Source organism: Dromiciops gliroides, chromosome 3, assembly GCF_019393635.1.
Source record: "Dromiciops gliroides isolate mDroGli1 chromosome 3, mDroGli1.pri, whole genome shotgun sequence".
NCBI classification, from domain to species: Eukaryota; Metazoa; Chordata; class Mammalia; order Microbiotheria; family Microbiotheriidae; genus Dromiciops; species Dromiciops gliroides.
In genome coordinates this window covers 32,841,075-32,857,977 of record NC_057863.1, presented here as the reverse complement: position 1 = coordinate 32,857,977, position 16,903 = coordinate 32,841,075, and the positions used below count along the sequence as shown (strand labels likewise).

General features: G+C 42.3%; 1 protein-coding gene across 1 annotated transcript in view; it reads left to right on the top strand.

Moving 5' to 3' along the window:
• PLD1 (phospholipase D1) overlaps positions 1-16,903 on the top strand; it is a 205,819-nt gene that overhangs the window by 153,417 nt on the left and 35,499 nt on the right. The window contains 2 exon segments of the mRNA XM_043998186.1: positions 7,955-8,065; positions 10,481-10,569. Of these exon segments, the coding sequence (XP_043854121.1) occupies positions 7,955-8,065; positions 10,481-10,569 (200 nt within the window).

Here is a 16,903-nt window from a genome sequence, read left to right as displayed (position 1 = left end):
CAGCCAGCAGTATAACTACCGCCTTGACATGGTACCAAATAATGAAAGTTAAGATTCCTCTAAGTTTTGGAATTTAAAGTCAGCCCAGCTTGATGAAGAGAGCACTGGACTTTTAGTCTAAGGATCTGGATTTGAATGCTGACTCTGGTATCTAATCATTATTATCATCATAGCTAGCATTTCATAGCACTTAAAAGCCTAAGATTCGAATCTCTTTTGACCTTCACAAAAACCTTGTAAGTTAGTGCTCTGATCATCATCCCTTACTTGCCATTTGGAAACCCCCTACTTGAAATTGTCCCTTGAGCGCTATGAGCCTCAGTTTCCTCCCGTGTTAAATGAGGCTATTGGACTAGATGAGATGACCTCTAAAGTTCTTCATGGCCAGGGTAGGCAGGCTGGAACCAGCTCAAACTTGTACTAGAGCTGATTGTTAAATTTTCCATATGAGCATTTACATCTTGAAAATTGGCAACCACTTCAAAATCAAGGTTTGATTTACTGTTTTGTCCATTGTCTAGACGTAAGAAAGTAATAGAGGAACATGTTAATAATGAAGCTTAAATTTAAAAGTGTTTCTTGCATACATTTCTTTTTTAGATCTCTTGTTGTTAAACATATATCATCACACCACTGCCAAAAATCTAAATCTCATAGTTAACTGGAGATTACTGTTAAGACAATTAGTGGAAAAATGCTTATTTTTCTTTTACTGGTTCATTCAACCAGCAATACCATCAGCAGGTGCCTACTATATAATGCAGATTGCTATGCTTAGCATATAGAAGACAGAAAAGTTTGCATTAGACATGGTCCCTGCCCTCATGGAGTTTCCAATCTAGTTGGCAGGGAAGAAACATACAATTATTGTGTGATGTTATATAATTCAGTGCATTATAGAGTTGCAAAGCAGAGGCAGTTTTGAGGAACAAGGTTGTTATAAAAAAAGCTTCACAGAACCTGTGCAATCTAGAGTGCTTAGGAATTTGCAAGCAAAAATAGAGGAGGACATGCCAGGAATAGCAAACCTCATGAGCAAATATGAGGAGGGGGGAGATGGGGAATATTTTCAGTGACAGTGCTTGGCCAATCTGATGAGAATACAGACTGTGTGAAGGGAGATATTATGCAGGGGTGCATTGAGAAATGTGCTGAATTTGGAATCTAAGAATCCAGGTTCAAACACCACCTCTACCATTAACTGCCTCTTTGACCTTGGTCAAATCTCATTCTCTCCATGGGCTTCCATTTCCATCTGTGAAATGAGGGAGTTGGACTGGGTGACCTTCAAGCTTGTGTCCAGCTGAGAATCCCATGATTCTTCGAGTTGTGATATGATGACCCTGAACAACAAATCTCATTTGTCAGCCCATAAGACTTCTTGAAGTACTTTCTTCCTAGCCCTTTCAGATGGGGAGTTTGGAGCATTATTGTGCCCATTTTATGTCAATACATAAAGGTCCAGTGATTTTTGTCAGGCATGGGACTCTCCATGTATCCAAGCAGTCTGTAACTTTCTTCTTTCGCCCCTGTCCTTGATGAACCTTGGGTTGTCAGACTCCATAGAGTGTTGGGGAAAAACAAGGTTCAAAAAAAGTCATGAAAATAGAAGGTAAAAGCCAAAATCATGGGGTGTAGACAAAATTTTCAACAAGTTTAACAGTGATAGGGAGAGGAAAGGTAATATCCATCCATTGGATAGAGTGAGTGGATCAGGGACTCATCCTTTTTTTAGGTCTTGGGGAACTTGAGATATTCTGTCAGCAGTTGGAAAGGAGCCCACAGATTTGAAAATGTTTAGAAGAAAAGGGTTGACTCCTGGATCAATTTCCTGTAACAAGTGGGAGAGAATGTTATCAAATGGTCAGATAAAGAGATTAGCCTTGGTTCCTTCTCTGTCAGTGATTGGGAAAGAAGCAAAGAGAAAGGAGGAGAAGGAAGAAGGAGAAGCTAAAAATACTGGGAAGTTTTGTGAAATAGATGGGGGAAGCTGAGAGAAATCAATTTTCTTATGGCATAGGAGGTTGTTTATCATTCGCTGAGGTGTGTGTGGATCCTGGAGGTCAGGTGGAAGCTTGACCAGAGAGGGAAAGCTTTAGAACAATGACTGTTACAAATGGCATGGAACACTGATGAGGGTAGAGATAGAAGGATGACAGTGCAGTATTGTGGGCCTGTCCAAGCTCAGGATGATGAACTTGGAGCAAAATCAGCTGAATTCTGTGACTCTCCACTAGCAATGCTTGGCGGGCTAATCAGATGAAGCTGGGTCCAGTTGTGATAGAGGTGGCCAGAGATGAAGCTTTACCTGATACCACTTTAGCCTCACTACAGGAACTCTTTCCACTAAAACGACCTCAGGCAGAAGCAGCTTTTCTTCCTCACTTCTGAAAAAAACAAAGCTATAGAGAACTCACTTCTGAGCCATTATTTGGTTTGGTGTCTATGAAGATAGGAGTCATTCACAAACAAGCCTGAACCAGAGCTAAAGAATACCACTGGATTGAGTTTCCCTTGGCTCACAATGAATGAGTTGCATTAGCATTTGTGACAAGTGTGCAGGTAATGCCACTCCAAGATAAAGTGCCACTTTAGATTATTGAAAGGTCATAAAGTTTGGGGACATGTGGCTGGGCTTGGAGTAAGGTAATATGGTGAAGGAGGAACATTTAAATCATTTCCAAGAAATCTGAGGAATCTTAAATTTATCTCCCTCATACTTGTAACCTCAGCACCGAACATAGTGCCGGCACATAGTAGGTGCTTAACTAATAGCCATTGGTTGGTTGATCAATTGTATGTCCTTGGTCCTTAAGCATTAACACAACACAAGGGCATTAATAGCTTAGATGAAATAGGAGACAATAACCCTCTGCCTTGTGATGAGATGGAGGGTCCTTTCCATTTGCCTTTCCACTGCATCTTAAAGTCCTCTCAGTCTTACCCTCTGCCCTGAAATCCTCTGGTGTTCTCATCTGACCTTCTTATAACCCCAAACTTCCTGGGTCTTGCCATCTACCCTCCTGCAGCATTCTTAGGATTTCTGGGACTTTCAATTTGCTCTAAGATCCTTGAAGACAGAAACTGTCCTTTGCCTCTTTTTGTATCCCGACATTTGGTACAGTCCCCGGCACATAGTAGGCACTTTGTTTATTGATATGCTTCTTCTCCTAATTGAAGTACAAGCCTTTTGGAAGTATGGACCGTCTTACTTTTTTCTAAACTGTCCCCAGTGCTTAGCACAGTTCTTGGCACATAGTAAGTGCTTTAATTTATCCTTTTTTCATTCATTACTTCGTTTGTTCATTCATTCATTCTTGGGAGATAATTCTCAGCTACGTGAGGTAGCCTCTATCACCAGGGGCCTGGGTGAAACTGCCCAGTGGGACCAATTTTTGGTGTTTTTCTACCATTTTCATACCCCATCTTCCACATCAACCAATGGCCCATTCACTGCACCATGCCACCTGAGCAACCCTCCACTGACATGCCTCCGTGCTTTGAGATCCCCTCTCTCTCCACCACAGATATAACTCCATTTCCCTCACCAAGTGTCAGAAAGAAAGCAACAGCTGATTAGTTTCGTGCTAAGATATTAAGTGACAGGTTTCAGTTTCCCAAACAGGATTTTGTTTATTCTGTTCTATCAGTCCTGTGGTGTGGTGTTTTTTGTTTGTTTGGTTGGTTGGTTTTAGGTCAAGAATTCCCTGTGAGGAGATTCCCTCTATTGGTGGAGTTGCTTTGCAATTTTTAGTCTTGGAGTTTCCTGGCAGCCATGAGAAGTTCAATGACTTAGCTAGGATCACACAGCCAGTATCTCTCAAAGAAGGGAGCCGAATCCAGATCTTCCTGACTGAGGCAATGCTCTGTCCTCTACACCATTCTGCCTCTCGCTACTCAAACTATTGATAGCGGTAGTAGTAACAGTGATCACAATATCTGATATTTAAATAGTAAATTATAGCCTTATTGACATTACATTTAATATTGTGTAGCAGGCAGCTAGGTGGGACAAGTGGATAGAGAACTGAGCCTGGAGTCAGGAAGATTTATCTTCCTGAGTTCAAATCCAGTCTCAGACACTTAACAGCTGGGTGACCCTGGGCAAGTCACTTAACCCAAATTGCTTTCCCCTCCCCCAAAGAGAGAAGAAATAGCAATATTATCCCCATTCTACAGATGAAGAAATCAAGGATCTGAAGTACTTATGGGGTTACCTAGGGTGACAGAGCTACTAAGTGTCTGAGGTTAGATTCGAACCCAGGTGTTCCTGATCATCAAGTTGGATGGATGTCATTGGGATGCTCTGCATTGCCATAAACTCAGCATTAAAGCAGATTAGAGAAAAGTCATGTACTTGTCACCCTACTTCAGAAAAGTCGCTGACTCTATTGGCATCTGATGGTTGTTGACTGAATAACAGAGGAAGGTAGAGGGATGAAGGGAATAGGTTTGGATTAATGATAAGGACTAAACCAGAAAGGGTCAACGAAGGCCTCAGGTCAAGAGAAGAATTCAACTTGGGAGAGATTCTAGGAAAATTATTCCCTTCCAAGGACGGACTCCTATCATGCAACCCATGAGTTCTACTTGGAAACAATATAGTAAGAAGATTGGGAGTTGTGCTTGGCCAGAGGTATTCTTTGTGCTCCAAAGGGGGCCCCAGAAGAAGGAAAAATGATGGGTTCCAGTTGTAATTTTGAGAAGAAACATATTTTTAAACAACCACCCCTGCATTTTTCATATACATTCTGTAATTTTGTAATGCTGAGGTTTGAAAAGTGGAGGCTAGACTTGACTCCAGCCGTATTTGGGGCAATATGATCTACGCGCATTTCTGCATGAGTTATGATCAATTTCAGTCTTGGCACCATTACTTAGGTTTAATCCAGAAATGGAATCTGTGCAGAGAAGGAAAAAAAAGTAGAACAGCTGGAAAAAATAGGCATTCAGCGGTGATGAAAATATTTCACTGAAGTTAATACACACATTTGTCTGAACCATCTAATTTTTATTTTGATGCAATAAATTGGATTACAGGCTTTTCATTTGAGATTTCTAGAAGCTCTGCTAACATTGGTTAATGACCATAGACTACCACAGTCTATGTGCTTGTCTTGACCCAGGAAATACAGAAGAGACAGCCACAGCTTTCTTTTTGTTTTTTGTTTTTTTGGGGTTTTTTTTGGGGGGGGGAGCAGGCAATCAGGGTTAAGTGACTTGCTCAAGGTCACACAGCTAGTGGCCATAACTTTCACTGGCAGTATTATTTAAGTCTACTACAGCTCTGTTATGACTGATTTGGGTGCATGTAACAAGAGCGTATTTTAAATGTTTAGTTTGCATTTTTGGAAGGGGTAGGGGGAGAGGCGGCTAATTGGCACAGTGAATAGAGCACTAAACCTGGAGACAGGAAGACCTGAGTTCAAATCTATCCTCAGACACTTACTAGCTGTGTGACCCTGGGCACGTCACTGAACCTTTATTTGCCTCAATTTCCTCAACTGTAAAGTGGAGATAATAATAATTATGGCACATGCTTCCCAGACTTCTTGTGGGGATCAAATGAGATAACAATTGTAAAGCACTTAACACAGGGCTTGACACATGGTTAGTTGTTATCATCATTATTACTGAGTATTTGGTCCTATGGTTTCTTCAGAGTAGAAGAAATTCCCTGTGTGGAACCTCCATCTACCAATGCATTTTTTTTTTTTTTTGCAGGGCAATGAGGGTTAAGTGACTTGCCCAGGGTCACACAGCTAGTAAGTGTCAAGTGTCTGAGGTCAGATTTGAACTCAGGTCCTCCTGAATCCAGGGCTGGTGCTTTATCTACTGCACCACCTAGCTGACCCCCTACCAATGCATTTTAGCAACTGTTCCACACCTTATAGTCTAGAGAATTGCCTGGGGCAGTGAGCAGTAAAGTAGTGTTTGGCATCACATGGCCAGTATCTTTCAGAGGTGGGACTCAAACCCAGTTCTTCCAGACTCTGAGGCTTGTCCTTTATACACCAGGCTGTCTCTCAAGTTACTCTTTTTTTTAGGCAGTTGGGGTGAAGTGACTTGCCCGGGGTCACACAGCTAGTTAGTATCTGAACCCGGATTTGAACGCAGAATGGTGAGTCTTCCTGCCTCCAGATCTGACACTCTACCCACTGCACCACTTAGCTGCCCTTTTACGTGTATGGCCTTGAGCAAATCTTTAATGGTCTCTGGACCCCAGTTCTGACTCAGTGACCTCTCAGATCCCTTCCAGCTATGCAATGTCATGTAGATACAGGTTCTCAGGACGCTGACCAGACCTCCCCAGTGAGAGGCTGTTGGGAGGAAATGGATGAGAGTCACACAGGCTAGGCAGGCAGGGATGGGTTGAGACCTTTAACACTGGGAAAGGGGAAAAGAATAAGCATTCATCAGGTGCCTGCTCTATGCCAAGCTCTGTGCTAAGCACTTTTAAAAAAAAGTATTTTATTATTTTCCAGTTACATATAGAGATAGTTTTCTGTATTTGTTTATATAAGATTCCCAATTTCAAATTTTTCTCCCTCCCCTCCTTCCCTCCCTCCCCTAGACAGCAGGCAATCTGATATAGGTTTTATATATATGTGTGTGTGTGTATGTATGTATATACATATATACACATACATATACATAACAACATTAAACATATTTCTGCATCAGTCATGCTATAAGAGAAGAATCAGAACTATAAGGAAAAACTTCAAAATAGAAAAACAACAGCACCAAAAACAAAAAAAAAATATTATTGTTCAGTCAGCATCCATATTCCACAGTTTTGTTTTTTTTCTTCTGGATTTGGAGAGCCTTTTCCATCATGAGTCCCCTGGAACTTTCTTGTACCATTTGTGCTAAGCACTTTAAGAAATATTATTTCATTTGATCCTTTGGACGTGTCATGGCGCCACTGAAGTGAGTATGTGAGATCTGCCCACTCAGGATGGAAGTTTCCATACCCAGTGCAGCATGTTCAGCCCTTTGCTCTATAAGGAGGGCCTATGGTCCCCCAGCCCCATGAGGGGAGCCTGCAACATCTCCATCCCCGGAATTCTGCAGTCAGGAGGATTAATGGGCTTCCAGGGAGTGCCTGGAGAAGCTCGAGGTTGGGTGGGGATCGGGAAGCAGTAGATGAGAGAGCCAGAGGCCTCCCCTCTGGAGGCAAAATGTGGCTGGTTGTCAGACCTGGGTAAAAGGTCATTAATAAGCTGAAGTTCAGGGAGAGCCTCCTTTTCCTGGGAGGAAAGGGAGGGGTCGAGTAGAAGGCATCCACAGGGTTACGTCCAGGGCTGACCAAGGGCAGAAATGGAACGGAGAATGGGAAGTTCATGACACAGGCCCGAGGCGAACACAGAAGAAGCTAGAAGGGAGGGTGCAAGGCATAACCTTGGAAGAGCCCCTCGGACCTTTTCCTGGTACTTCTGTCAGCTTGGCTTGACTGGCCCCTCATACCAGGTCAGGTTTTGATGGAGGCCACCCTAAATCATTCAGCATTTAGGACAATTTTATGTCAAAGAGGTGGCAAGAAAGTAACAAATATTGTCAAAGAGGTGACAGAAGTGAAAATTAAATTAAACAAAAGGATTACTGAATTCAAACTCTACAAACAAGTAAACCAAAACAAATAAAATAGGTGACATTAAGTGTATAATAAGTTAATAACTGCAGACTATTGACAGTGAGGCATATTTCATCTCTAGAGAGGAGTGGTGGACCACAGGTACGGAATTAGGCATACACTCTCAGACATGGCCAGTGTGGTGCCATCATTTTCTCAAGTTGTACTTGTTTAATATAAGGGAGGGTACATGTGAGTCATTCAGAAGCCACAGTAGTTTTCTTTTGATGTGAAGAGCTGTAGTTTCATCAAAGTAGGAACCGTCAGGTCCATTAGAGGATAATTTAAGTTTTAACCATTTCTAATTTTCTCTTGTAGTCACTCCGTTCTGCTGCTGATTGGTCGGCCGGCATAAAATACCATGAAGAATCCATCCATGCTGCATACGTGCATGTGATAGAGAACAGCAAGCACTACATATATATTGAAGTAAGCTCCAGGCGTGGGAAATAGGGAGAATCTGCTTTCCCCAGAAGAATTCTTACTCATGACAGTGGTCCCTGAACTCAGGACCAACCTTCTCTGCAGTTGACCAACCACCTGTATCATCCGACTACAAGAGTTGGTCGGGGGAGATCTCTTTATTTCCAAAATGTCTCGGGGGCAGCTAGGTGGCACAGTGGATAGAGCACTAGCCCTGGATTCAGGAGGACCTGAGTTCAAATCCAGCCTCATACACTTGATACATACTAGCTGTGTGACCCTGGGCAAGTCACTTAACCTTCATTGCCCCACCACAAAACAAAATGTTTCCTCCACCATGGCTTCTGAAATTCTACAATTGGAATAGCATTGCATTGGGTTAAGGCCCAAGGGTTCCTTCTTAAAGACATAATGCAGACACATGGATTAGGATTTAGCTTGCTTTCTAATACTAGCAGGGGTTGAGAGAACAGGGCATTGGATAGGCAACATTTATAAGATGGTGCAGTTTAGTCAAGAACATGAAAACTTGAAGGGTAGAAGAGGAGGAGACCAAGCACAGTTAGGTTGTTGAAATGGAAGCATCAGAAGCTTCCAATTGCTTGTTTAACTGCTCACGCTGAATATTTAACAATTGGCTCTCCATTTAACAATGAGCCGACTCCAATGAGGATCTCCATTCACCAATGAAGACCAAACCATTCTGCTCCATAAAGTCATAGTGTTTGGAGGCAATAGAGGCGAGGTGCCTTTCCAGAATCCCACACTCAGTATGTGTCAGACTTGGGACACGAACCCAGGATTTCCTGACTTGGATGCCTGGTCTCTATCCACTCTCCCACGCTACAGTGTTTGATGTAGCAATACATTTATTTTTCCCAATGTGTTCCTGTTGTGAACATTTATTAATGTGAAAAGAATTAAAATATTTTAAACTAATGAGACCCAGAGGAAAAAAAAAAGATAGAGGTAATAAAAGTCTGCCCATTTAAATAAGTGAACCTTGTGAACCCAGAATATAATAAAATATTCCATGTTATGGTATTTTTATTTCTTTAATCTGGTCAAATATAATTAACCCAGTATTTGGATCTGATCAAAAGTAATTTAATTTAAATTACCTTCTAGAGAATTGTCAGTATGGAGTAATATTTCCATCATTCACTTGACTAAGTTGTCTCAGATTATTTTTATTAAGAACTGCAGAAGTGGGGCAGCTGGGTGGTACAGTAGATAAAGCACAGGCCCTGGATTCAGGAGTACCTGAGTTCAAATCTGGCTTCAGACACTTGACACTTACTAGCTGTGTGACCCTGGGCAAGTCACTTAACCCCCATTGCCCCACAAAAAAAGAAAAGAACTGCAGAAGTTTCTAATAATAATAGAGGCAGCGTGGTGCAGATATGGGACTGGCCTAAGGGCCGGGAAGAATTGGATTTGGGTCCAGCCCCTAATACTCAGTGACTGTGTGACATGGGACAAGTCACCTCATTTCTCAGTGCTCTGGGCAACTCTGAAATCTTGTTACGTGCCTATTTTGGAGATATCTTGTCCTCTCCTTCAGAATGTATGTTCCTTAAAGAAAGGGTCTGTTTTTGCCTTTCTTTCTATTTCCAATGCTTAACACAGCACTGGGTACATAGTAAGTGCTTAATAAATGCTTATTGAATGGCTAACCAAGACTATAAAGTGTAGAGAAAGTGCTGACCTGCATGAACAAGGGAGTGTCCTCATCTGAGACTTCTCAATGCTAATGAAACCACAGGGATAATTGCTGGCCGTATTGAATAATAATCATTATAATAACAGACATTTCATAGCACTATAATTTTGCAAAGAGTTTTGCATTTCTTGGCTCATTTGGTCCTGATGATAACCAGTTATTATCTCCATTTTACACATAAGGAAACTGAGGCTCAGAAAGGTTAAGTAACTTGTCCAGGCTTACACAGCTAGGAAAGATTAAAGGTAGGATTTGAACCCAGGTCTTCCTGACCCCCAAGTGCAGATCTACAACTTACAAAGTAGCGTAGGGTCTATTTATCCAAAGTGACATTCATCCACAAATTCATAAAATATTAGAGCTAAATGGGACCTTAGGGATCACCTGGTCCAGCCCCCTCATATGAGCTTGGACTTGGCTCCATGTCTTCTAACCCCAAGTCTGATGTTCTGAAGCCTAACATGACTGCTGAGTGAAAGACTCGTCCTGTCTAAAGACATGTTAGCTTTGATATTTGCCATGCTCCAACCTCCCCTTCTCTCTCTCTCTTTCACTCTGCCTCTGCCTCAGTCTCTCCCTCCTCCTTCTCCTCCTCCTCCTCTCCCTATCTCTCCCCTTCCCCCTCCCCCTCTTCCTTTCCCCTTTGCATTATTTAAGAACTAAATGACTTCAGTGATGGTCACATTTGTTTTCTCCAGAACCAGTTCTTTATTAGTTGTGCTGATGACAAAGTTGTCTTCAACAAGATTGGTGACACCATTGCCCAGCGGGTACTCAAAGCTCACAGGTAAATTTTCAGCATCACCTTGGGCATGGGGGCTATGGAAGGCATAGGTTCCGTGCCTGTGCTAAGACAGTTGGGAAAGTGTGGCTTCCAGTCCTAACACTGATGGTTAGGAATGCTTTGTGGTCAATATTCCCTCTTTGGTTTCTTCTGCCCAGGTCATTGGTTAAGGCTTTTTTTTTTTTTACCCCATCTTTGGAGAGAATTCAAATTCTACCTGGCTATGGTAGTTTTCACTCCCTGTCCAGCATCCGCAACCTTTGCCATATTTTTCATGAATGTGTTGGTGCTGCTGGAGGAAAAAAAACACCATAAGACCACTCCTTGTCATGTTTTCCATTAAGATTCTTCTTCATCCTCGCTCTAATTCTCTACAGGTCATGGGTGTATGCCTCAAGTGGCTGGTTGCAACTCTGTGTGAAAGCATCAAAAAGCTTGACTTTGATAACATCAGGTCATTTATATAAAGGCACAAGCAACACACATATGTGGGTAAAAATCACTCTTGAATGCAGGTCAACGTGACAACATAATGGGGATTCTATATTGTTGATGGGAAGGTTTGTATCAAACCAGTCGGCATCATCAACCTTTCTTCAAAGGGTCCTAGGAAACATTTACTGGTCTAAGATTTTAGGAGTGTTTCCTATACATTTGTGATAATAGTAGATGTATTTTCTTAGTTTGTGTTGAATGTGGGGCCCCAGATGACAAAACTACTAATATAATTACTCAGATGCTATAAAAGTTACTTTTTAATGTTAGAGACCAATGTACCATGCTACCAGCCTCTGGGCCGGCAATTTTGGCTTGCCTAACTTTTCATAAACCCTGTGAACATTCAGTAAATAACTATCAATGAACAAATATTTATTAAGCATCTACTAGGTGCTAGAGATGCAAATACAATGAGACAGTCCTACCCTGAAGAAGCTTACATCCTACTAGAAAGATCCAGATACATCCATATAGGATAGTTTGCATAGAGTAAGCAGAAAATGACTCCCTGGAGGTTGGGGGTTATTTTGGTTTTGTGTTTGCGTGGTGTCTTTTTCACTTTTTGAACTAGATCTATTATTTCATTGGTTCAAGGAACTCCATGCTGACAAAACTCCCTCACCAATGTAGATCAGCACCTTCCTTGCAAAACACACACACACATGTTTATTTTAGATTTGTATTTTTCATTTGTATTTAATATTAAAATTTTTTTAAAGTTTTTATTTTTGCAGGGCAATGAGGGTTGAATGACTTGCCCAGGGTCACACAGCTCAAAAGTGCCAAGTGCCTAAGACCAGATTTGAACTCAGGTACTCCTGAATCCAGGGCCAGTGCCCCCTAGCTGCCCCATAACATTTATTTTTAACAAAAAAATTGAGTTTCAAATTCTCTCCCTCCCACCCATCCCTCCCCTACCTATTGAGAAGGCAAGCAATATGAGATCAGTTATACACATGAAGTCATGCAAAACATATTTCCATATTAGCCACTTATAATCTTAACGAGTTACCTGAAGCACTAAGTAAAGTGACTTGCCCAGGGTCACACTGCCTGCATAGGACTTGATCCCAAGTCTTCCTGCATTCAAACCCAGCATGCTATGAACCATATGACCTCTCTCTCTCTCTCTCTCTCTCTCTCTCTCTCTCTCTCTCTCTCTCTCTCTCTCTCCTTTGCTGTACATAGTAGAGGGTTAATAAATGCTTGTTAAATTGAATGAATGTTATTCTGTGCTTTTGCATCTAGTCTTTATATATATCAGCATAAACATCATAATAATAACTAGCACTTACATAGCACCTACTATGTGCCAGTCACTATGTTAAGCACTTTACACATATTATCTCATTTGATCCTCATAACAACTCTGGGAGGGAAGTGCTGTAATCATCCCCATGTCACAACAGAGGAAACTAAAGCAAACAGATATTAAGTGACTTGCCCAGGGTCACACAGCTAGTGTGAGACTGGATTTGAACTCAGGTCTTCCTGACTCCAGGCGTGGTGCATCATCTTTTTGCCCCATAAGAAAAAAAGAAATACACATAGGTCGTAGAATCTCTTTCTCTGGAGGTTTTAAAGAAAATGATGGAATCTTTCTATGATTGCTAAAGCATAGTCCTGCTTGGAGACCTTTCCCATCACACGACTTTGTGGTATTCTACATTTAGGGAAAATTGAACCCCTTTCTTCTAGATTTGTCGTGTTTCAGAGATGCTGAAGTTGCTTTTATTACATTTGTGGAGCTCATTTGGTAGAGGAGGAACAGTGAGGTTTTTCTTGGAGTTGAAGCAAAAATCATGGGAATTACATAAATTACAAAATATGTGCATTGGGGCTGACACGCAGCAAATGCTTTGGGTCTGAGAACAGCTCATGTCACATGGAATGATTCCTTGCCCACCATCAATAAGTCGGTCCTGTAAGACATGTGCCAGTGAGCATGTGAAAGATTTATTTTTGGCTATGGGGATTGTTTGCTTTGTACAATAATTCTTATAAAATAGTGTTCATCACTGGCCAATTTTCTATAGCGTGATAGCCCATAGAAGCATTAAGGATAAGTAGCCCAACTTTGACTCTTTCACATAGCAAGGCTATCTCTCCCTGTCAGGAGAGCAGAGAGTGATTCTTTCATGTCATAGGCTTGAGCCCCCACCAGTATGCTTTCCCCCAACATTATCAGCTGAGAATCAGTTTGGTCACCCCTCATGAAGTAACTTTTAGAAAAGGGAAAATACTAAGATGAGTTGATACAAGATATTCCCAAATAAAGACTTTGACAAACCCTGCCATCAAAACATACAGAATCCAGGGGGAGTTGGCTCAGTTTTAGAGTGAATATACAATAATGAGGTAACTTGTAGATCCTGGTTACTAGAAGTCCTTGTCTCCCATTAATGGGCATCCTTAGAAGATTTCTCTTTAACGTGATGACTCCACATCAAGTTCTCCCTTGGCTGCTGGTGCAGCACATAATAGGTGCTTAACGTATGCTAGCTGAGTGATTGGCTGACTTGACCTCACCTATAAAAAGAGAGGGTTGCACTTGTCAACTTTCTTTTGTTTGTTTGTTTTAGTGAGGCAATTAGGGTTAAGTGACTTGCCCAGGGTCACACAGCTAGTAAGTGTTAAGTGTCTGAGGTTTGATTTGAACTCAGGTCCTCCTGAATCCAGGGCCAGTGTTCTATCCACTGCACCACCTAGCTGCCCCCGGACTTGTCAACTTCTAAAGTCTCTCCCATCTGTAAATTGATAGTGTTGGGGCTGCAGGGATTGTTTCCTTTTCTCCAAAATGTTTAGATCTTCAGTGGAAAGCATGATGGAACCTATGTAGCCAAGAAATATTTTCTTGTTTTCATTTTCCCTGTTCTGTGACTCACTATAGATATAGGACATCCACAGTGTCCACAGACTTCCCAGATCAGCTGTGAATTAAAATTTCATTCATGTTTAACTCTGAAGCAGTGAAAATTAGTACATTGATTAGAAGAAATTTTTAATTAAAACAGGGAGCTTGCTGGGGATCTCTCCCATTTCCAAGAGTAGCTACAGTGGGCTCCATCACTAGTTTTTGGAAAACAGGGGGTTCCTACTTCCCTTTCCCTATTTTCATCCCTTCTTTGGCTCTGATCTCTACGCTATGTATTCCTCTTAGCAGGTCTGGCTTTCCTGGTGAAGTCAGGAGGTTGGTGCTGCCTCTTATTATGGCTGTTAGAAGAGCAATGAAGCTCATGGGGAGAAGAGAGGGTTTTAGCCCACAGCCAAGCCCACCAAAGGAGCTCACACCATCTTTCTGGATCTGATTCTCAAATGAACAGAAGCCTGAGCTTCCCTCTCTTCTCTGTCTCTACCTCTCTCTTCGGCCTCTCCATCTCTCTTGCTCTCTGTCCCTCTTCTCTGTCTCTGTGTCTCTTTCTGTCTCTCTCCATCTCTGGCTCTGTGTCTCTATCTCTCTGTCTCCATGACTCTCTCCATCTCTGTCTTTCTCTTTTTCATCTTTTTTTTTCTTTGTGCCTTGCACAACTGCCTTGAAATCTGTCTCTGATGATTGTTCTTCTTCTGGAATCTTCCCCTTTCTGTGAGATCTCGGGAATGAATGCCTGAGTACCTTAGGATGATCGTGCCCACATTTCTCTCATTTATATTTAGTGGGTTAGACGCAGCTGCTCTTTCTAGCTGGACTTTCCCCTAAGGGCTCCTGGAACTTCTGTCATTGCTTACTGAGGCAAGAGGACCCCAAGGGAAAGGACGTTTTGCTCCCAAAGTGCCAGAAGGTCTCTCCCATTCCAGACCATTCTGCTCCTTGGACTCATTTACAAACATTCTTGGCACTTCAGAGGCCTCAGTGAATGATCATTTTTCTGCAGTCCAGTGACCTCCCTGACTAAATTAGAAAAGCCACCAAGTCACTACCACCCAAGAATTGGTAAAAAAAAAATCATTGAGAATTAAATTTTAATTCGGGAAACAGAAGTCTTGAAAAACCTGTGAAGAAGTAACCCGTTTGAGGTGTATTAATATGTGCTCAAAATGGCTGTGCTTAAACAGGAGACTTCTGGTATTTTCTTGAAGTTGATACTTTTCCCAGCAAGGAGTAAAAGGGAAGAATGATTTAAAGAATCACTTCTATCTGGAAATATCCTCACAGCAAAGGCATTGACAGGATGGAGGCAGCTCCATGAGTGTGCGTTCAGATTCAACATCGCTGATCTGGGAGGCCGGAACCCACCACATTAGTTCAGTCGGTAGACTGGGGCCACCAGCCATTTTTACTTTGTAAGCCCAGAATCTGGGTTGGAAGGGATTCCAGGGCCAATTAGTGCAGTCCTTGTCTGAACAGGGCTCCCGTCTGCCAATCCTATCTGGCCACCCTGGGGCTCCGCTGGAAGACTCCAGGTGAGGCCAGCCCTTCTGCTGTGGAATGATGACAGGATGTCTGTCCTCATTGGTTCGGCTTGACTATGACTATTTGTTGCATGGCTTTTGGTTTTCTTTTTTTTCCTCCAATGGGTGGAAGAGAAAATAGATTTTTCTTAATTGAATCAATGCTGATCTTATGATATGTCCTGAATATTTTTTACTGGTAAAGTGGAGAGAGGGCATTGGGCCTAAAGTCAGGAAGACCCGAATTCAAATCTGGTCTCAGACACTTACTGGCTGTGTGACTCTGGGCAAGTTCCTTCCCCTGTCTGTCTCATTTTCCTCATCTGTGAAATGGGGATAATAATAGCACCTACCTCCCAGGGTTGTTTTGAGGATCAATTGAAATAATAATTGTAAAGCATTTAGCACAGTGCCTGGCATGTAGTCATTGGTATAGAACTGTTAGTTATTGTTATTACTATTGATTGGGGAAGGAAGGAAAGGAGGGAGAAAGGTGGGGGAGGGAAGAAGAGGAAGAGGGAAGGGAGGGAGAAAGAAGAGGAAGGAGAGAAAGGAGAGGGAGGGAAAGGATAGAGAGAGGAAGGGAGAGGGAGAGAGAGAAGGAGTGGAAAGGGGAAGGAGGGGGGGGAATGGGAAGGGGTAGAGAGGTAGGGAGGGAAGAAAAGAGAGATGATAAGTAGGAGGGGAGAGAGAGAAGGATGATGGGAAAGGGTAGTAAGGGAGGGAGGGAAAGAGGAAGAAGTGGGAAGGGAGGGAGAGATGGAGAGGGAGAATGGGAAGAGGTAGAGAGAGGGAGAGAAGGGAGGCAGGAAGGAAAGGAGGGAGGGATGAAGGATTTGTATTCCTTACAGACAGCTGTTATCTCTCTCCCCTCCTCCTCTTCAGGCCAAATCTCCCCATTCCTGCATTATCTTCAAGCACAGTCATTAGATATCAGATAAATTCAGGGGAGGGACACGAGATGTTTCTCAATAAATGATCCCCCAAAAGCCCCTACCAGAGAAGCAAGTTTGTGTTTTCAAAGCATCATGAAATGAATGTATTGTGGTTGTCCAATGGATGGTGACTTCTCGCTTCTCCTTGGCATGCTATAATTACTGTAACCCGTTATTTGCATCAATGTGTGGGTACCCAGCAGAGAGGACGTGTCAAGTATGTTTTAGAATCTTAAACTGCAGTGGTAACAGAGAGACCAGAAAGTTTGTTTTAATTCTGCGTACCGCCTGCTAGAGAAGCAGCTAGTCAGTCATTTCCCATTGCTGAGGTCCCCCCCCCCCAAAAAAAAAATGCTTTTTCATAGATTCTCTCTCTGAGCACATATCTGGAAAGCCAATGGGCAGGAGGCTCCCGTCATCAGTCAATTAGCATTTATTAAGCACCTACTATGTGTCAGGCACTGTGCATAGTGCTTTGCAAATATCTTATTCGACCACTGGCCAGTCACCTAAAC